Source organism: Haliotis asinina, chromosome 13 (assembly GCF_037392515.1).
Source record: "Haliotis asinina isolate JCU_RB_2024 chromosome 13, JCU_Hal_asi_v2, whole genome shotgun sequence".
Lineage (NCBI taxonomy): Eukaryota > Metazoa > Mollusca > Gastropoda > Lepetellida > Haliotidae > Haliotis > Haliotis asinina.
In genome coordinates this window covers 2,835,172-2,857,387 of record NC_090292.1, presented here as the reverse complement: position 1 = coordinate 2,857,387, position 22,216 = coordinate 2,835,172, and the positions used below count along the sequence as shown (strand labels likewise).

Sequence of the window (22,216 nt, the reverse complement as noted above, 5' to 3'; positions counted from 1 at the left end):
TTTGTTAGGAATATACAATATATTTAGCGGGTTTTGGCGAGCACAAGAGTGTGAGAACCTATTTATCATACAGTGTTAGTCTTGCTTCATATAGTTTATCACAAGTCAAGTCACGCGATGCACAGATACCTAAGACGTCACAAATATGTGTGTAGTAATACGTGACGTCACAATCTCGGTAACAATTTGCTTCTGATCACTCACTTGACTGTTTTCTTGCCATAAATGTCCCTGCTAGTTCTTATCTTAAAACATGCATTGTTGTCACAATGTCAGGGTACAAATAACAGCAAACTCATTTGCAACTTCAGAAACCTCCAATTAACCTTTTGAACAACAGATACACTTCATATTTGCGTGACATTCTTCATCTATTCGTGTGCCGTCTGCTCGCTAACTCAGCTGGTCGGAATGCTGGTGTCGGTATCATCGTATGCCCAAGACGTTGTATCTCCACTCCATCTATCATTACCAGGCATGAATGTTCTTGGAACAAAGCATTGACAGATATGCGTTACTGTGAAAATAGTCCCTAAACTTCCATATGACCTCTCTAATTTGCATCGATATTTGCATTTGACCCCAGTGGATACCGAGTATATCCGTTGGTTTTATCCTGCTGAGCGCGCTATCCCTTGTATGATAAAAACATATACTTAGATAAAATCAGACAATGTGTCCATCCACAATGGCATTCCGTGCTTTGTACACTATTGGCATCTCAGACAGTAACAGATTTTTCCAGTGGAAGTTAAATAAACCATGGCGGCATTTCCGGATTGTGTACAACAACTGACATCAACTTCCAGATCTCGTTCCACCATCAGTCGCTCAGCAGAAATACCTATTTTCGCTGCAGTCCAGGGTCCACTTGCACAAAGCGATCTTAGCGCTACAATGATTGTACCTCCCATTCTTCAACATAGACTTAAGATAGTTGTAGCGCTAAGATTGCTTTGTGCAAGTAGGCCCAGAACAGGATGAATGCATGTGCGGAGCACTCGGAATAGCTTAGGCTTCGCCAATAAATCTTGTTTTATTTTCTTGAAAGAATAACGCACTTTGTCAGTCTGAGGAAGTCCAAATCCTGACCTCCACTGTTTGTTTGGCAGGAGGATATTTATAAAGGCAATGTTTATGTGTCTTGAAGACAGAAGCACGTGGAGAGAATGCACAAGTCGCACGACGTCGACGTCGTTGTGGGTGTTGATACACTCTTCAAAAAAGTAGGGGACTGTATTTTCAATGTACGATTGTCGAAATTGGGAGATATATGGGTCTGAATCAATGTTGATACAATAACAATGATGTTTTGAGAATGCATCACCACATGGATTTCTTTCAAAGCGAAGCTGTTCGTTCAGTTATCCCCCTTAATTTTTAGGTGACTGGAGTGTGATATAATAAATCAGGTTTACAATTTTCAGTCAGTAGTGAGTGATTTGACCCTGAAAATCCTGACCATGCACAGGTGCAAGAAAAGTAGCGGAAAAATGGTCTACAGTGATTTATCCACCTGCCTGAAAACGTCAAGGCACGTGTAGGAGGCTCCCACGTTGTGCACGTGCTTCCCATGCATTGTATTTACGTGCGGTGATAACACGAAATGATGCTGCATACACGAGATGAATGTCATCGTAACGTTCCTCAATGGGTTTTCTTTCTACAAGTTCAGGTTCCCCTACTTTTTTAAAGTGTATCTGTCAACCCAACAGCCAATACGATGAATCGGAGAAGGTGTAGACTAACTCATGCATACTCCTGGACGAAGTTGGACGGCTGGTTACAGAGGTTACAGAGGTTACAGCGGTTATAGTGTCACGACGATGGTGTGTTGTTCATGTTGCCGGTAATCATGCACTGTAAAACTGTTGTTTTACATCTTAAACGTTTTCCTAAACGCATGACTTGTCCCGTTTTCTAAACACATAACTTACCTGAACATGTTTAGACTCTAAACACATTTTATGGGATTAATATCTAAACACGTTTAGCTTCTAAACATGTTCAGAAATATGTTTAAATCCTAAACTCATATCTAAAATGTTTAACTTGAAAACATGTTTAGAAATGTGTTGAGATCCTAAACATAACGAAATATGTTAACATGTTTATCTTCAAATAACAGAGCTGTAAGGTATATATTGGCTGAAATGAATGTCTTGCATTTCATTATATCCTGAACTGTAAAATGAACGCAGGTTTCTAAAAAATTAAATCTCAAAAAAGTAAGCGTTTATGTTTATGCCCTCTATTTAAAAAAATGACCATAGAAAGAAAACCAGTTGCGTTTCTTTTGGTGTTCTGTATATGTACTTCAAGCCGGTATCTTAGACCAAGAAGTTGCGAATAAATCATCATTCATAAGAACCACACTTTAAAAGTTACTGACCGTATATCTCTTGTTCATTTTTATACTTATTCAGACCCCTAAGTCTGAGTTAAATAGCAATGAAACATAAACAAGTCTGATAAATGATGATTAGTCAAGCACCAGACCCATAAAAAATAATAAATACAGAAAGCTTAAGTAGACAATCTTTAATTAAATAAAACATCACAACAGGCTAATTTCTGAAGGAAAAAAAGCAATAAATGTGCTACACTACAAGTCCCACTATTAGCCACCTGCAAATACTCATTCTAAAATATGCTCTGTTGTTATTCAGCAGAACTAGATAAAAGATAACCCGTATTACACCACCAAGAGCTTTTACTGACTTAATGTTCAAGTTCAAACATGTTCAAAACTGCAAAAATATTCTCCGGAAAGTTCTTGGTGGGTTCGACTAGGCAGTGTTTTCTGGGAGAAGTCCCATTCGCTGTCTGGGCTGCGTGCAGAGGGAGTGAGGGCCCTTACTGGCCTGACTGTGCCAGGATCACCCAAACCCTCCCTGATGCATATCAGTCTTAATCTGTAAAACATACTAATAAAAAAAAATAGAAAAAAAATGCAAAACAAACTATGAAACGTACATCTTCAGGATCTCTCGAACTTAAATTTTGGAAAGCAAAGTATGGTATGCACACCTTTAGGAGGAGAGCTAGGGCTACAGAAAAGGGTATTGTTTGCCAAAGTTCAAACATGTACATGTTCAAAATAGCAAATTTTAATATAAATGGACCATGGTACCATACTATCAAATGTACATCTTCAAGATCCCCTACCTCTAAACCATAAAGAAAATATCAATGACATATCTACTACAGAATTACGTTGCTGTAAACATGACAGAGCATAGACGTATTAGGTATGTAGCTCTAAGCTTCAGATCACTACTAGGAAACATGGGGTTGCAGGTTAAATCCTTCTATATTTACAGTATGTAGTGCTAGACCTCAACTACTCAAAGCATGGTGAGTACATATGACCTGAATGGATACAGGTGTCTGGAGTCCTGGGAGAAGAGGATTAACGATAACCTTTCTACAGTGGTCACGTATGTAGGTATTGATGAACAAGGGTGATCCAGTATACCCGCATGTACTGCAGGGCCATAAAAAGTTGTTCAGTTATGTTGAATGTTGCTCCAGCTTCGTAGCAAATTTTATATATTCCGAGCTCTTAAAAAGTCTGTGCTGTCCTTTAAAACAAAAGACTGCAAAATTCCCAAAAGTTGAAAATGTTTGGAGTAACAAAGGCAGGACATCACAAGTGACAGGACCGCCCATTTGATATCTTTGCTGACATTAATTTGAAATCCATCAGCTACAACAAAGGAGCCTCCAATCCTCCCCCGTGGAGTCCCTACAATTAACCTTAGGGCTTCTTTCCTTCTAGTTGAGAGGTCACCATTCCTCACCTGGAAAGACAAAGTGAGAACCACATTATCAATGCAGCCAAGCTTTTTTCTAAATAGTATACTCTTAAAAAAGTAAAGAATCTTCATTTTTCTATTTACGATTAAAAACATTTAGGAGATTTTTCGGAGTCAATCCATGTTGATATGATATTATTGAATGTTTTGAGAGTGCATCACCATTTGCACTTCCTTACAATCACAGTTATTTGGAATGTAGTCGCTTTTGAAAGATGATTGGTATATGGCATGTAATTTGCATGTATACGATTTTCGTTTTAAAACAATCGACTAGAACAAACAGTAACAAATTTGTGATGCAAGATGAGTGTCCAAACTAATGTTCTACGTGATTTCTCGACCTTCTGAAAAACGTCAAAACCAAGAATGGGACCCCATGCGCGAGTATGGGGCTACTGCCTTGTGCACGTGCATATCATGCGTTGTGTTTAGGAGTTGTAATAGAGGCGGTGCGTTCATAAGATGTCTGTCCTTGAAACATCTGAGAGAGAGAGAGAGAGAGAGAGAGAGAGAGAGAGAGAGAGAGAGAGAGAGAGAGAGAGAGAGATGGAGGTGAGGGTTGTTCACTTGTGAATTATAAATCAACACTTCAGATATATCTGTTGCGTCGTGTTTGTCCAAAGTTAGCACTCCTTTAGAAGTCCAGTTTGACTTGAGCAGAAGAAATTCTTTGGCAACCTATAAATAGACAAAAGTGTGATCATTAAAGCACACGGAATTCCAGCTATATAAGCGTGACCATTTTGACTTGAAAGATCTCCTTGGGGATGATATATACGTTTTTTTCATGAAACTGAAAACCTTACTTCTGCTTAGCGCTCATAAGCTAATAATACCTCAGGTATGGCACCCCACATGGGTACAATGTGTGAGGACCATTTTCTGGTGTCCCCCACCGTGATATTGCTGGATTATTGCTAAAAGCGGCGTAAAACCAAACTCACTCACTCACTCAGGTATGGCACGTGTTTTTTAACAACACAAACCTGTCCCTTGTCTTCACAGTAAACGGAACATTTGGTGCATGAGACCATGAATGTTTCGGTTTTAACGTCTTTATATATCTGTATAGTCTACCTCGATATCTGTGAATAACTTTCATGACTAGTCACTCTGTCAATTCACAGTTCAAAATGATATCAAATTACACATGCAGAAGTGTGGAGTATAGTGAACAGAACTCCATGCGAAATGTACATTGTGTAGAGCAACCAGTACTTCACCTTCTATGTTGTACAAGTACAGTGGTCTACTGTGGCCTACTTACATATCTTTCATGTAGTTTGAAGACATGCCTAGACACGCTTACGAGTTCTACAGCAACAACATTCTATTGATCTGCCACCTGCATAATGTAAAGGTCCTTGTCTCTTGTGTACGCACATATGAGGTATGTTCAACGTCTGGCTCTCATTTTCCACTAAGCTGAGCGATATCAATGATGCCACAGGGACATATATATATATCCTTCCTCTACATCCCTCACTTTGAAGTCCAATAGAATTCTAAATATACCTCGCATATATGAATACTTCACAGTTTTGCGTTCTGCGGAAAATTCCCTGTTTCACCCTCACTCACTCACTCACTCGCTCACTCACTCACCCTCCCCTAAACCTACTCGCTCGCTCTCCCGCCCACCCAAAAAATCCAGGCCACTCACTCACGGACCAATCACTCACTCACTCAGTCGAAAAACCCAACCCACCTGAAATAATAATGCTGAGTGCAGTTATACCGCCCAATGTTCCACACCAACACGGACGATGCCCAGATCGCGCACAAATACTACAACATTTACCCCATGGATGCCACAGGGACATATATGTCCCTCCACTACATCCCTCATTTTGAAGTCCAATAAAATTCTAAATATACCACGCATATATAAATACTTCACAGTTTTGGATTCTGCGGAAAATTCCCAGTTTCTTGATACCATCCACTATTATCTCAGACCAAGTTAAAGTGCTTAAAATCGCCATTCAAAATAGGCTTCATCGTAAATGTCGCCATTTTTCAAACTGTACAAAATCGAAATTCACAGCGTTATTTGAAGTATGTTTTGAAATGTGAAAATCGGATTATTACTGGGAGTAATGAATTTCAAAAATAGCATATTAATGATCACTGATATCAAGTTTTCATGTAACCAGGAATGATAATTCTGAAACGTAACAGATGTACCCAGAATCGGTTGGGATGTTTTCGAAAATACACTTACACGAACGCCGAAGTGCGCTTTCCGCCGTATTGGAGAGTGTTTACAAAATCACGTTTCGAGAAGGCCGGTATTGAGACGCCTATTACATCATGTATACTTCATAGTCAGCTGCGACAAATGCATCATTGAATTCCCTAAGCATCTTAGAATCAAATTACAAATGGTCTTCGTCACCAATACCAACTGTCTAGACAAAACGAAACGAAATATACTTAGCATGAAAACGAACGCTGTGCTCGAAACACAGCGCTTGACTGAAATGTAAACAATGAAAAATTCCAATTTTACACTGCGTAGCATTTTCGGAAATTGTCCAACATCCATCCGTCTAATCGTTGCTTACAATGGCTCAATACGCTTAGTATATTCAGGGGAAGAGCATCGTATCAAGAAAAAGCAAATTGAAAATAGATACAATGAAAGGATTTGGTAATTCATAAGAAACTGTCAAACTTTTAGTGTAGCGTGACGCCATGACTGACGCAAAATCACGCAGAACAACAACGGTGCTTATCGGCATCTCTGGCTTCTTCCGTCATTTACAATGTAAACGATAAGAACATATAACAATACACAGATAGCCAGAATAATTCTGATTACTTACATCTCACATTTATATACAAAAGATCCCTGAATCAAGCAAACAGTTCTCGCAAAATCCTGTGTACCCTTGTCAGCGAAGCCGCCATTTTGAAAGAAATCGGCCATCGGTAGTGATGTCACACGTCAACATTGTTGCACATATTTGGCAATTTCTTTGAGGTGAAGGTCTGTTGAACAAGAGTAAACACAATGCACATACCTTTCCTATTGCACTTTTAGTATTGTGATGTATATTTTGCGCATCGTTCAGATATTTTTTTCATGAAATTGATTTCAGTATCTACATATATCCATGTTCAACACCATATCATGTGTGGATATATGGTATGCGTTTTTATTCTTTGAAAGCTTTTGATTGTTTGAATAATATTTACATTACAAATTGACTCAGTAAGTGTACTATACCACATTTTAAGCCTCTACGCAAGTGTTGGAAGATCACACGTAGCCATTACTGCAACATGTGCTTTAGTTCCCGTGATGTGCAATATTCAATACGTTGGGACAAATATTGCAGTTTCATGTGAACAGGTTAATAAACAGCGATTTAATTCCTACTTATAAGTAATTTAAAACGGATAATATTAATGAAAATTATTTGTACATTTTATGAAATGTAGGGGCACACATACTACTATTTAAAGGAATTGTCTTGTTCATTGTATTGGTTTGTGTCGTTTTTATAGACAAAACAATTATGAATATTAATTGATGATGTGCGAGTTTGTCAAAACGTTTCATGATTCATTATCATTTTTTTCGATAATAAAGTCAATTCAAATTCGATTAAAATATATCTGATGGCAGAATGTCTAACTCAAACAATATTTATACGAAAATTGTTAAAAACTTATAAACCAGGTCGTGTCTTAATTTGAACAAGCCTTACGTCCATTTTCTAATACTTCTTTACTGAAAAAGCGATCTCTTTGTACCTTTCATTGCATACTTATGAAGGGAATTTATTTCATAATCATGAGAAGAAAAGTCTATTTCCTAAATGAATACTCAATGAATATTCAGGTGTTGTGAAATTTTCACTGTGAACAAAACATAACGAAAATATACTGTCGGTATCCACAGCAAATTCTCTCCATGTGATCGGATTTACATTGACCTAATGTAAACCGTAGCTGAGTTATGCCCCCTTATCTTTATACGTGCATGAATACTCTGTCGACGTTTGACGTCATAGTAGAAAGTCGAATATTGACATTTATTGCAGGTCATTTTTTATTTTGTGATTATGACGTTATGCATTAGCACATACATCCATTTCATATACACTTATGTCGTTCAGATATCAAGCTGTATTTTCTTCGCTCACACTTTCCGTAAAGATGCCAAATATACTACTGACAGAAAATAAGGGAACCAAGAAATTGAATGTAGATGACTTTGACTGTGACAGGGTCCGTTATCGTGGCGTATCTCCCAAACGCAACATCCAATGACAATTGAATTTCGCATAATGCATGCCCAGCACGTGCTACACGTGCATACAGAAGTTAACTCCTGTAAATGTACTAGAGAAGTCGCAATCACTAATGCAATAGAGATTGACACTTACTGACAGAAATGCCTCCGAGGCAGTATCTCGGTGAAGCAACAAAATGGAGAATTGTGGGGATGATAGAGGAGGGGGACATCATTATGTGAAGTTGCCCGGCAGATGGGTAAATCAAAAAGTGTAATTTCACGCCTGTGGGATAAGTACCGTCAAACGGGTGGGGTTGCAACGAGACCTGGGCGTGGTAGACCAAAATCAACGACACCACGACAGGATCGCCTCATTACGTTAATTGCTCTACGCGATAGGTTTAAATCGGCCCCTGCCATCAATAGAGAATTCCGCACACTCACTGGAAGACGCATTTCAACCTCAACCGTTAAAACCCGACTCTATCAAGCTCGTCCGAAAACAAGACGGCCTTTTAAGGGTGTCACCCTTTCAGCTCACCATAAGCGCCAAAGATTGGCATGGGCTAGGCAGCATCAGGGACGGGCTATGCGCCACTGGCGTTTTTGCCTACGATTCACAGATGGCAGAAAACGTTGTTGGCGTCTGAGCGGAGAGCGATATGCCAGAGCAGCAATTCTTGACCATGATCGATATGGAGGTATAGTGTCATGGTGTGGGGTGGGATTACACATGACAGACGATCAGATTTGGTCATCATTAACGGAGCCATGACTGGTCAGCGATACGTTGACCAAATATTGCGTCCTACTGTGGCTCCATTGGCTAGAGTTATCGGCCGAAATTTTGTATTCCAAGATGATAATGCCAGACCACATCGGGCCCGAATTGTCTCCGCTTATCTCCGACAAGAAGGTATCCAGACATTGGACTGGCCCTCTAAGTCCCCAGACCTGTCCCCAATTGAACATCTCTGGGACGTTCTTGGTCGAAGGGTGTACGCCAGGGACCCAGGACCCGCCAACCTGGCCCAGCTTGGTGCAGCTCTCCAAGAGGAATGGCGGGCAATACCACGGGCAACCATCCGGAAATTGATTAACAGCATGCCATCAAGGTGCCGTGAATGTGTTGCCCAACATGGTGGACACACCAGATATTGAACTTGACGCCTAAAATTGATTTAGTGGATATTTAAAGCAGTTTCAAATTCGCTATTATTTCATTAGTTCTCTTATTTCCTGTCGGTAGTATAGAAAAAACCGTAGCAGAGTGTTTTTATTGGTGCACGATAAAAAACGGAGAAATTCACTGTTTTTCAACACACACACAAGTTTTGGACAACTTTTAGCAGTGTCTATTTCTCAGACCCCTGAGGTAGCCGCATATATATTTATACCAACTGATGGGAAATTAAATATTCTACATTTCTGTGCAATTTTATAGCCGTACGCAGATCCAGTACCACGCGAGCGCAAATCTCGCACAACGTTCACTTTTCAAACCTTACGAAAATGTGCGCTTGAAAAAAAACTCGGCATCCAGGGGGTTAAGTGCTCCAGATCGTGAAACTATCAAAAACTGATTGACATTTGTTGATTATTCAACGTTCACAAATGAGTTAATTTGACGACACATGCAACTATGATGTGATTCGATACATTCAGTTGTGAAACAAGTATCTTGCAGATCCCTTACGAGTTTCTTAAAGGTACACATGCATGTTTTATACACTGAATCTAATTTTAATTCTCAGAATCAACCAGGGCCCACTTGCACAAAACGATCTTAGAGCTACAATTATTGTAAATCCTTAAGATCGCGATCTTAGGCTTCGGCTACAATCGCCATCCACTTGCACAGAGCGATTGTAGGCTAAGATCATTGTAAGTTACAATCAAAACTTACAATTGGTCGGAACCAATTGTAAGGAGCTAAGATCATTGTAGTCAGTCGCAAAATGGCGTTCAAGTTGGTGTCAGTTTCACGCAGATAATTAGCTTTACGTTTGGGGATTGCTGATATATAGACCATTCTTAATTTTTATGCATGTGACCTTTGACCGATATCAAAACGAGGTTATACCCGCGAAATCTGCGAATCGTGATGGCGACGAAATCTGGAAGCGATCTGACAGCTGTACCGTCTCTCACTTTTTCCTTCGTGGAGACTTATATTCAGATGAACAGCAGAAGTGCCGGTACTTCCCAACTGAACAAAGGCTTCAAATATTACAGTGAAGGTTTCATTTTCAATTTGCGAAGTAAGTTTCATTCATCAATTTCCATCTGTAAATGGTAACTATCGCACTGGCTGTCAATGTCATTATGTCATTGCCGATTTATGACTGAAGATGTTTTTATTTTCACATAACATGTTATCATATAAATACGGGACACGCTAATTATTATGATGTGCAACGCAGAAGCTCTTTTGTGACTTCTTTTAGTTAGATTAATGACAGACATTTACAATGTTTACATGTCACTGTGACCTACATTCAAGCATGTCAATAATCAAGGTAGTAATTGTCAGATCATATTATGTTAAATTCATATAAAATTATTCCAAGTAATTTCTATTTTCTTGTCTTGTATCTTTTTTCACTTGTAATCGTTTTCTTGCAGCATCATGTGATGACACATCTTGTGTAATAACAGCTGGCTGTCACCGTTCCATGAAGAAAAATGAATCGCCACATAAAGTAACTGTAAGTTGGGTACATGATATTGTCTGGAAACAAAATATATATTTATATATGTATATTGTTAGGAATGCATATTTTGTTAAATGTCTCACTTGTGTTTATTAATTGTGATAGCCTAGAGCCTAGTTGATTCATTTCATACAAGTACATGTACTATTAAATGCAGGTCACCTTAGAGATCAGTCCAGTGGTCAGAGTGGTCAGTACCAGCTGGAACTGTGCTACAGGTCAGAGCCAGTGCTGTGGTCATGTGACAGATATGTCATGAGCCTATTTCTATCAGGGATGGTAATTTTCCACGGAAATCAGGTCCTCCTGTTTCCTTTCGTGTTCTATGTATAATATTAATATATGTCTGGGTATTTTTAACTCAGGATCTGATTCTGTCATCCCTATTGTTTGAAAATATGTTTTTTCTTCCACAGGTGTTTTATACCTGATGGCCCACTATAAGCACCGAGGATTGAAGTCCATCCCACGGGATGTTGCCAAGACCTACATGCCACAGACATGGCACATCCCTAGGCTGGATAAAATAGCCGGTATGTCAGTACCAGAGATAAAGGTGTCTGGTTACAAGAATGATGGAGAGGACCGGCCTGTGAAATCAACCCTCTACAACCCCATTAGGTCTGCCCTTGCACCGTTGTAACCGTTTTTGTCATCTCGCAAGTTAAATTATCCCAGAGCAGCATGGATGGCTGCTTCTCCAGACCGAAAGGTGCTAGACCCCAGGTCCAACCCTCCTTTTGGCCTACTGGAGGTGAAGTGTCCAGACCTGCGGAACAAGGACCTCCATGATCTGCCCTACCTCAGCCGGAAAGACAATGGCCAGCTTGCTCTTAAGATAACATCAAACTACTATCATCAGATCCAGATGCAGCTGGCAGTGACTGGTTTGAAGTGGTGTGATTTGTTTGTATGGTCTGAAAGGCAACACCATCTTGAGAGAATTGACTTTTGTCCTGAGAGTTGGCAAAGTGTGAAAGACAAGGCAGATAAATTCTACTTTGATTACATTCTCTCTTAGGGTCTGTATCACTCTGTTACCAGTCATTTCTCTGTCTATATTAATTACCTATATAATCAGCATTATTCTCAACATCAAGACAGATGAAATTAGATCATTAGATTTAATGCATTCAGAAAAATACAACAAAGGTAAACCTCTTTCATTGTTTAATTGAGGTAAGCATGTCACATATACATAAGACATTTTACCTTTTCATATTTATATTGTAATTTATCCTTTTTGAAACAAAACCTTACAATAGTATGGTATGGGCTAAGGGGAGATAATCACAGTTCCAGGAAATAATTTTGTGAATTTTTACTGAAGCTGTTATGATGCATTCGCATATCCGGTGAATTGAACCATAGCCTTTCATGAATTCAGTTCATTATATAGTCCCCAGTACCAAATATGAATGATTTACATTTGTTTTAATGGAGCATGTGTTACTTGAGCCCTTATGTCTATTTTCAAAGTGAAATATGCAAAAATGTAATATGTACTAGCCTTGCAGAAGTGCAAGTTATGTTGGTTTGCAGTTGTCGCACTTAGTACTGTGGACTATGTCAGATCACTGGTTATTACTATTGGGGTTCCGTATTATTCATTAATCACTTAATCAGGGCTACAGATAAGGAGCGTACAGGCGTAATGTACGCCTAAAACTCAATGACATACGACATAATATAAGATTTCAAGCGTATCATGTATGCACATAAATACCTTTCTACGTCAAACATAAATGAAGTTTAATGAAGTTTAAGATGAAAAGTTGTTTAATATTATAAATAACAAACTATTTCCCCGGCTTGCTGACTCAAAAATATACCAATACTCTTTCAAACCTCTCAGTACACTTCCACTTGCAGCATGAGGGGTAATTACACACACACACCGAAAAGTTTTCTAGAGCCCTGCTTAACTAAATTATTGCATTCATGAATAATAATTTGTTACCAAATAGTTGTGATACATGTCATATTCAGCACTTAGAGTATCCGTTGCAATCCTTACTTTTACCATCTTCTGTTTCCAGTACAAAATACCGACACCTATAAGCCTATAAAATTTAATAGATCTGTATATTCAGAAATTTTACATTTCATGAATATTACATATTTCACCATTTGTCAAAAAAAATTTCTTATATTGCTGCAGCACTGATTCAATGAAATGTAATTATGACATATTTTAAGGTTTGAAAAAAGATATGAAAAACCACAGCATATCATCTGTAAGTACAAATTTCTGTTTAGAATTTCCACTGTCACTACAGTTTCATTATGTGCACTGAATCTATTACAGACTGATGAAAACTAACACTGTACATAAATACTCTCTTATAGCATTAATGTAAATATGATGTATATTTTATGATCTCATAAAAATAAATTGCACATTTCTATTAATGAACATGAACACTCAATCAGTTTTCATTCATTTCTTTTTTATCAATGGTCCTTGAAAACTTGAAGTAATGCAAGCTACAGTCCACAGCTGATTGATGCTGCCCAGCTCTGCAAGAGATACTGTAGAATCAAACAGGTGATTCTCTTTAACTCTTCTGATCAGTCTTTCCACATGAATCCTAAGTGATGCAATGGGTCTCCTCTACTTCACTAGGTGTGAACTGCCCAGAGGAATACAGAAATGGAGGAATGTTAAGACCAACACCTCTCTCACTCAGTATACTGGCAATAGTAAAACCTTTGTCAGTCATAACACTGTCCCCTGGCTCCAGCAAATCTAGAATGCCAGACAATTTTGTTATTTCAACATCTGACATGACACTTGTGTATAGATTAGATACAAAGGTAATAGCACCATTTGGAGCAATGCCAATCAAGCCTTTCAGAGTGCAGGAGCTTTTGTAATGGGAATAAAACATGGAATTTAACACCAAAGCTGAGGGAATTTGGATCCTGAGCTCCGTACAGTCTAAAATGACTCTAGTAGATGGGTATGTTATCTGAAACTCAGGAGGCATGTATCTGTCTACTGGCACTCTGGAGGGCCAGATAGGAATTGATCCTAGAACAAAATACAGAAAATTTGCCCAGGTGATAATTTTTCAACTAGCAGTCGAAATGTGGCAATTAAAACGAACAGCAAGATCCTGCTCTGGTAAGCCAAGCCTCAGACGTACAAAAAACATGAACATTTCATCAATAAGGGCCATGTTTCTTGGCCTACCTGCAAGAGAAATGGCATTTGCACATGGCGTAATACATACTGCACATATTGGAGGCACTTGGCTTTACAAATTCAAAAAACTGTCTGAACAATTTTTAAGAACGAAATGATGTGTAGTACTGGATGAGATCATCATTTCCAGCGAATCTTTCTAATCCAAATCTCTCAATGGTGAGCTGTTGTTTTAACAAATCTTTCTCCTTCTCCAGCTCCAGAATTCTTTTTAGAAGATGCTGTGTATCTGGCAGGCTGACATCTGTCTGGGTCTGAGCTGACAAACTGTCCTCCTCTTCTTCATGGGGGTCACAGTCTAACAGGGAGCTTGTAGGACTGGAAAAATAAAGAATTTTACTTACAGTGGAAATCAAGAAATGTGTGTGTGCATGTTTATGTGTTTGCTCATTTCTGAATATCATGAAACACAGACGTCGGATTAATGTTTCTTTCAAAGGAATCAATGATTATGATTATCAATGAGGTGTTGCAGATACTAATCAGATTTAATGCTTTAAAATTAAACAATGCTACTAAAAAACAGACTTTGGTTTGAAGAGCATTTGAACTGAAGTAGAGCTTAAAATAAGAATGTTTTCTCATCTACAAACATGTTTCTAACTTTAAACCGACCTTTCTGATGAATTTGAATTTTTCGGCATAAGTGGATGACGGATGGCTGGTGCTTTCCTCGACTTCATATTTTCCAAGGTCCAAGGAAATATGGATGGCACAGATCCTTGCTTGAGGGTCCTCCTTACTGGTGTGTACTTGTAGTCCTCGGGCCGGAAATGCTTCGAGCATACAACACTCTTCCTTGTTATCTAAATACAAGTGAAGTTAAAATGAGCCCATTGCCATTATAAATATTTAAATCAAAGCTTTAAAAAGAAGCAAGTCTTTTTTTCGAATGATTACAATAAATAGTTGTAACCTCGCGCACGCAACACACTTGCTTCTTTGAGTATATAATCATTGTTCTTGCGGTCCATCTGCTACTTTTTGAACTTTTTCAATTACAGCACCACACTGAGCAATCGTTACCATGTGTTGTTAATTAACTTAATTTATCGTTTAGGCACCATGACATGTTGTTAAGGAATAAATATTATTTTTCTGTTGTATGCGCTGCTTGACAGCTGCACCTCCGATAGATTGATTGCAGTTTGAATTTGGCGCCTCAAATAACTCGAGATTTAATTCAGAAAATTCTGAATGAAAATTATAGCCTACCGTAAAGAAGGGTCCTACGTCTCGTCGAATAGCAACTTTCCACCTCTTTCGAAGAGCTTCGGGCTTTGGAAACGTGTGAAATGACAGTGAACCGTCGTTTCGTGCAACGGATGTACACAGAGGTACACAACAATGGTCAGCAGCCATCGTTGCGGGTATAACCTCGTTTTGGAATCGGTCAAAGGTCACATGCATAAATATTAAGAATCGGCTATTGCATAAAACTGTATGATTCGCCTCGACACTTCAACAACACGGAGAATGCAACATCGATTTAACGTCTGAAATACCGTATTCGAGGTAGTGAACAGCATCATTATCGAGTCGATATCATAGAGTACAATTCTCACCCGATTCAGTGCTGGAAAAAGTATGAACACCATACCTTTTTGATAAACAAGGAAAAGATAGTAACGAAAGGTGTCTGCATGCGATTAGCAGTGGCCATGACCTTTTCAATAACTCAAGGGCAGCTAATCTTGGTTTTTACGCAAGATGGGAGTGGTTTCCCTTTGCGTATTATACCGTTGCTGTAAAATCTGCCATGCCCCAATACAATGTATGTTATATTGTGACAGCGCAGATCTCCACATATATTTCTTTTTGATCATAGACGTGCCAATAATCTACAGTTTGTTAACGTACAAATTTATGTTTCTTTCTGACATACAAGTATTCTTCAAACAGGAAAATACACTTGCTGAGGCATGTGAAATTTGCGTAAAAGGTTTTTAAACAAAAAGAAAAAATAATTGTCAACAAAATAGCGTAAAGCAATTAACATACTGTAGATAAGTATTTAACAACACATACAAAACACACGGAACAATAACGTTTTCATATTTCCCTGTCATGCATTTTCCACAACACTCCCACTTTCATGTCACACTTTCATATCTTTACACATCTAATGCTTGTGGGATATATTTGGGATTTTACTCCAAATAACACCAACCTGATACCAAACACAGATTCATTGACAGCCATTGACAAATCATGGTACATTTAGGTGCTCTATCATAAGGACATTTTGTTTATAATTTATGTTATTTTTTAATTTTCATGAGTACTAGGTCAGTAACTCAAAACCCAAATTTGTTAATGTACTTGTTTGTATTTCAATATTTTATCATAAAACGTGATATTTCTGTGGTTGCAGTATGAAATTCTTAGTTCATAAGTAATATTAGAATGTAGAAAAATCAGAGAATAGCCCACGAGGTACGAGTTACCACATATGTTATCTTCCACGTTATCATTGCGTTATCGTTATTCATTTGTGGGGTTTTCTTGCTTGTTTTCTCTTCTTTTTTTTGCCCTGTTTTGTTTTGTTTTCATGAAAAATCTGCAAGGTGCGATTAAGGAAGGGATGTCATTTGCGTGCAGTAACCAGTTCCACGTTTTATTTGCGCTGCATGCTATGCGCACTTACAGACACCTGTAGACAGGAGTCCAGTTTAAGACATGTCTACCTCCAACGTTGAAGAGTTCGATCTTAGTTAAGATTACGATCTTAAATCCATGCTGTCTTAAGATCGTGTTTGTGCAAGTGGATTAGAGCAATTGTATGGTGATTGTAAAGTTGATTGTAGGGGCCTAAGATTGATTGTAACTAAGATTGCTCTGTGCAAGCGGGCCCAGGACAACATTCTTCAGCAACGTTTTCCTGAAACCTGTTTCGGTTTTAAAACCATATAATAAACAAAACTACGCTATTTTGTCATTTTAATGCATGTAAAAAGTGGGTAATAAATAATATACCACACTCGGTCTCATTACATACGAATTATACGAAACGGATGTCCTATCACACCGAGCGTAAGCGAGGTCAGATACCATGGGAAGGTCACGTGTATGAGACCTCGTTCAGTATTCTCTAGTTATTACCTACGAGGGCGAACATATCGAGGTTCATATTTTTCATACGATGCCCTAGGGCAAAATACGATGGTGCCATGACGCCATGAGCAATGCTATGACGTTTCCTCTATAACTTTTTGTTCTACAGGTAGCAACGGCGCGTAGACAGTCTGTGTTTGAAAGAAGATATGGCTTCATTTTCCTCAATTTGACGACTTCAGTTAAAAACATAAACTTATATTCGTGCCCATAACATTCTTGCCCGGCCAATATACAATTCCACATAAGGTTTATGGCACACTTGCTCTTGTATAGTAATATTACATAATACTTTCTATATCTGTCATATACGTGTATATTCGTCATATGAACGTGGTCGACATAAATGTAGTTCACTGATTTACATGGTCGTTCTTCAAGGTCGTCATCTTTAACCTTTTTCGAGTCAAATGCCTGAGTTGAAAGACAGAAAGCGAGGCAGGGAACTACTTAGACGTAGTGTTGTGATGAACACGGTCCACAGGAACCTGTCGTGTATCTACATGTGCTGACATAAATAGTCTGGATGATTTACGGGGTCACCTGACATGCTATGTACATGTGAGACAGGGAACATGACAGAAACGACTTCTCAAAGTCAATTTGGAGCGTGTATGCGGTAGGACACGTCCAGTCGATTTGATTTATCAATGTCTTCAATGTATAAATGCTTCTCGGTGGGGGAGGGGGGATGGTTCATGACAAACTGGCCATTATACACATCTTCATCACAGTTAGTTCCTGTTTCCAGTGTTGAATAGAGAGTATCTGCCGTGAGACTGCCCTGTAACCTGTCCGTATGTCGCACGTGCACGTGCATGACGTAGATCGATAGCATGGATTCTAGGATGTAGACCGCTACCACTGTCACACAAACAAACAAACGAAATCTTGCACCATCGAACATAACCATTAGGAGTAGCACCTTCACATTCCGAGAATGAGAATGCTACATAAAATAATATTTTGCTTCTTGTATCGCCTCCCACTCTGTACCGAGAAACAATCTAATCTTAATTAGGTGCACATGGAGAGATGACTACACCATGTACAACCCAATGTTTAGGCACACAATAAGAGATTATTGTACCCTATACGAACCACCGTTTAGATACACAAGAAGAGAATGATTGTACCCGGTACAATCCAATGTTTAGGCACACAAGGAGAGATGATTCTACCCCGAATAAACCAATGCTCTTGGTACACAAGGCGAGATGATTTCTAACCTGTACGACACAATGCTTAGGTACACAAAAAGAAATGGGAGTGCCATGTATAACACAATGTATAGGTCTGCAAGGAGAGATTATTTCTCCCTGTACCACACAATGTTTAGCTATGTACACAAGGAGAGAGGATTGTACCCTGTATGACACTATGTTTAGATCTGCAAAGAGAGATTATTTTACCCTGTGCAACCATATGTTTAACTACACAAGGTGAGGTGATTGTACCCTATACAATAGGCTCACAATGAGAGATGATTGTACCCAGTAAAACAGAATGTTTAAGTACACAAGGTGAGCTGATTGCACACTGTACAACCCAATGTTTAGATCGGCAAGGGGAGATGACTGTACCCTGTACAACCCAGTGATGATTGTACTCTGTTTAACCCGGTACCAGAGGAATAATCTAATCAGTCTTAACATGGATTAATAATATACTGTTGTTTTGTACAAGCACGAAGCCATAAACGACATAAGGAAACATTCCAGGAATATATCATGCTTTTGGAAATAATACATCACTCTTTTCCACAAATGACAGTTTGACAATTCAGCATTAAAGGTCTTTAAACACATGAATTATTCTTTTAAACTGGAAACAAAACGTTTATACAGGAGTTTAATTAAAAGTGATGTACATCCAACCCTCTGTCCACAGTGACTGACAGTGATTCGTGTCAGTAAATGTCACCACTATTTACAATGGACTACGTTTAGGCAGACGCTCAAGACTAACATGACCGGGTGTGTGGCGTGCAGAGTCACAAAGCTGTGTCATATGGTGCAGGTGTGGTAAAGCTGGGTTTTATAGCCACACCAACAACACACGAGGGCACTCAAATAGGGATCAACCCTGGGTTTTCAGCGTAACAAGCCAAGGCATTTACTTCAAAGGTACCTTACCAAAATTAGAATATTACATCATCAAAGCATAATTACACCACGCCGTTTACAAATTGGACAAATGTAACATACAAGTATGTTATTTTGGGGCATTACACCTTCCGGTATGTGGCTGTGACTGAGCGGGTAGGTGACTTTGGGTCTGGCCAGTTAGCTACCTCACTCTGAAGGTGTGGGTTCGAATCGTTGATGGGACTCAACCCCCAAAAGTACCACAATCTGTACTTTATTAAGTGCGTAAAATCCCAAGTATGACATGTTTCATCATCAAAGCAGTTTGGGGGTTTGTTTTTTTGTGCCAATATCGGCATTCGATGTTTTCGTGGTGGGTGCCAGTTGCATGCCGAACTGCCTTATGCCTGATAACCACGGAGGTTGTTCTGAACACAGTGGACATGAGGGCTGAACATCCTAACGAACTGACATCTTCCATTACAAAAAGAACCACAACCTCAATCAACATCAGGTCAACAGTATATCACAACATATATATCACTATCACCATGGCAACAGCCATTACCATTAACATTTCATGTGTTCACGGACAATATGGTAAAGCCAGATACAGTTCTACAGTTACATTTTGCTTCATACGTTAAACATATGCATGCATTGGCTAGCCTTTCCGCTTTCTAAAGGCAAAACCAAACAAACCGTCCTCCGGTCAACAAAACTCTCAAATCGAGCGATCTTGCTGCAGAATATGCAGGATGTCAATAGCTAAGTGCTTTCATCAGTTGATTTACTACCCCAACGAAAACAGCATATGTGTCTACCTGCCACAGTCTCCCGTAATAATGACGTCCATTGTTTCAAGCCTGCCTAGCTGAGGCTTGAAAAGACAATGTCATGGTTATGTGATAAATTGATCGTTTAATCTTACACCTTGACACGGCGGTCACGTGCATCTGACCTGGATTAAAAGATTATCGTTAAAACGTACCTGAAGCCCGGAGGCCATGGTCAGACACAACAATGGCAGCCGATACTACTATATCCAGGTGATTAAGTCTTTCGATGGAACACATTAAAATTTCACATTGACCTTTTTTCCGAACAATATCTAAGTACTGCTAACATTTTAGCAAATCATATGGAACTTCCACACATTCAAAGTAGATTTATATGTATTAACCTCCCAAAATCCTTCGTTTAGATGACAGATTAATTTTTCTTTCTACAAGTTGTAGACATTTGGTGCCAGATCCTCCAGGTACCCTGGTTCTGTGATGTAGAACTCTCTTCCCTTCAGACGCGTTCCTTCCTTGACTGCTTTTAAATTTGGTCTAAACACCCACTGGATCCTTACCTGCTGACAATTGTTCATGTTTGTTGTCGTACCAATCAAACAATTGATCTAACGTCTCACCTGTGTACTTCAAAGCACATTCATGAAACATTATAAACAATGCTAAAGTTAAAACAGAGGTACACAACGAATCCCCCAGCAATTTATGAGAGACGACGCAAGGTAAACTTAGCCACTCATAATGTTATATGTGAACATGTTGAGGTACAACATGTATTAGAAAACTGTATAAGAGCTGTATTGGACACAATATCTGGTAACCTTAAAACGAGGATAAATTTATCACGAACAAGTATAACACTAAAATCATCCCACAAATGTTGACAGATGTATCAAAGGCTTTCACATTCTGTGGAAAACACGGGACAAATTACAAATGCGTGTAGTTCATCTCAAGACTGGTTTGAACAGTTAAAACAGTTCCTATTTTTCAGAGGTTTTAATATAGGACAGTTTGCACATGCTCGGTCGTGTAGTACAGCTCCATTTTAGTGGGTTCGGTATCATTAAGCGAACGTTGAGAGTCTTTAAACATGTCCCAATCAACTATGCCCAACGTGGGTATCTGAATGGATTCAACGCTTACATGTAAAGCAAAACAATCATAATTAATATAAAACGATGAAGTTCTACACGTTTAGACGCCATATGAGATAGGAATAGTAATTAATTACTACATTACACCTGCTTTAATCAAATATCACCCCTGGCATGTCAAGACTAATGACGAATCCTCGGCTCTATTTTAACCTGGAATGTGTTTTTAAAGTGAATAACTGAAACGCCTTTGCATGTGTTTATGTCGTGAACCAGGAAACGCTGGGTATAAAAATCGCTATACTGAGTCACAAATACATGCTCATTATATAGTCATACTTGTACAAACGTCTCTGCCTTTTTTCAGAGATTTCTTATGCATTAGGAATTGGTTTTATTCTATTTATGAACACGTTCCCATAGTTTATAACGCTTAATGCCCGTGATAATTTATCGCAGGTGCTCAGTCTACTCCAGCCATTTGTTTGTTTCAGTGATGACAGAGGTGTACGTCTTATTGCCGTTTTTCTCGATCTCTATCTTGTTTTGTAAAACATTATCATCGTGTGTTTTGTTTTAAAGGAGGTGGTAGGCTACGGCTTATAGAGTTAGCTCGTCACCCGGAACCCCCCGCGTTCCATTTCTCACCTGGGTACAATGCGTTTGTATATTAGGAGTACCAAATATGTCAAAGCCACAGGTGCTTACGGTAAAATGTAATGCGAGATAACTTGTGCACAAAGATATAATATTTTCTTTCGATCAAACCCGAAACTCATGATGTCAAACACTGTTTTCCCATTACGATTACTGACAAGGCTGGCACATGTCATCGGTTCCTAATTGCGTAGACCGATACTCATGCTGTCGATCAAAAGATTGTCTGGAGTCTCGGGTATTTACAGACATAGAGCTGTAACATTGCTAAGTGCAACATAAAATTCGGCTCACTCACCTAACGGTTACAGAGGGTAATCACACGTTTTTCCTATTGAATATAAACTTTATAAATTTGAGGATCGCTTTTCTATCATGGAAAGTATGTGATATTCCTAAGAAAGGTCGGGTAGTATACATACGTTATCACTCTGAAGTAGTCATACCTGGCCGTGGTTTATTTGTATTATCAAAT

The 22,216-nt window shown here is 38.9% G+C and overlaps 1 protein-coding gene and 1 pseudogene across 1 annotated transcript; one reads left to right on the top strand and one right to left on the bottom strand.

Annotated features, from left to right (window-relative positions):
- Positions 1-10,114: 10,114 nt before the first annotated feature.
- On the top strand, positions 10,115-11,699 carry LOC137260451 (uncharacterized; annotated as a pseudogene).
- A 243-nt stretch (positions 11,700-11,942) lies between these two features.
- Positions 11,943-15,351, bottom strand: LOC137260342 (THAP domain-containing protein 1-like). The gene is made up of 3 exons (XM_067798020.1): positions 15,205-15,351; positions 14,605-14,795; positions 11,943-14,307 (listed from the first exon to the last, which is right to left on the bottom strand). The coding sequence occupies exons 1-3, from the start codon at positions 15,349-15,351 to the stop codon at positions 14,073-14,075; spliced, it is 573 nt and encodes a 190-aa protein (XP_067654121.1). The 3' UTR covers positions 11,943-14,072.
- Positions 15,352-22,216: the final 6,865 nt, after the last annotated feature.

Bases quoted from the DNA above. Each gene is read 5' to 3' on its own strand.
- LOC137260342 (XM_067798020.1), bottom strand. From the start codon at position 15,351: ATGGCTGCTGACCATTGTTGTGTACCTCTGTGTACATCCGTTGCACGA. The intron at 14,796-15,204 runs GTAGGCTATAAT...ACTTGTATTTAG, and splicing joins ACGTAGGACCCTTCTTTACG to ATAACAAGGAAGAGTGTTGT. The intron at 14,308-14,604 runs GTCGGTTTAAAG...TTATTTTTCCAG, and splicing joins AATTCAAATTCATCAGAAAG to TCCTACAAGCTCCCTGTTAG.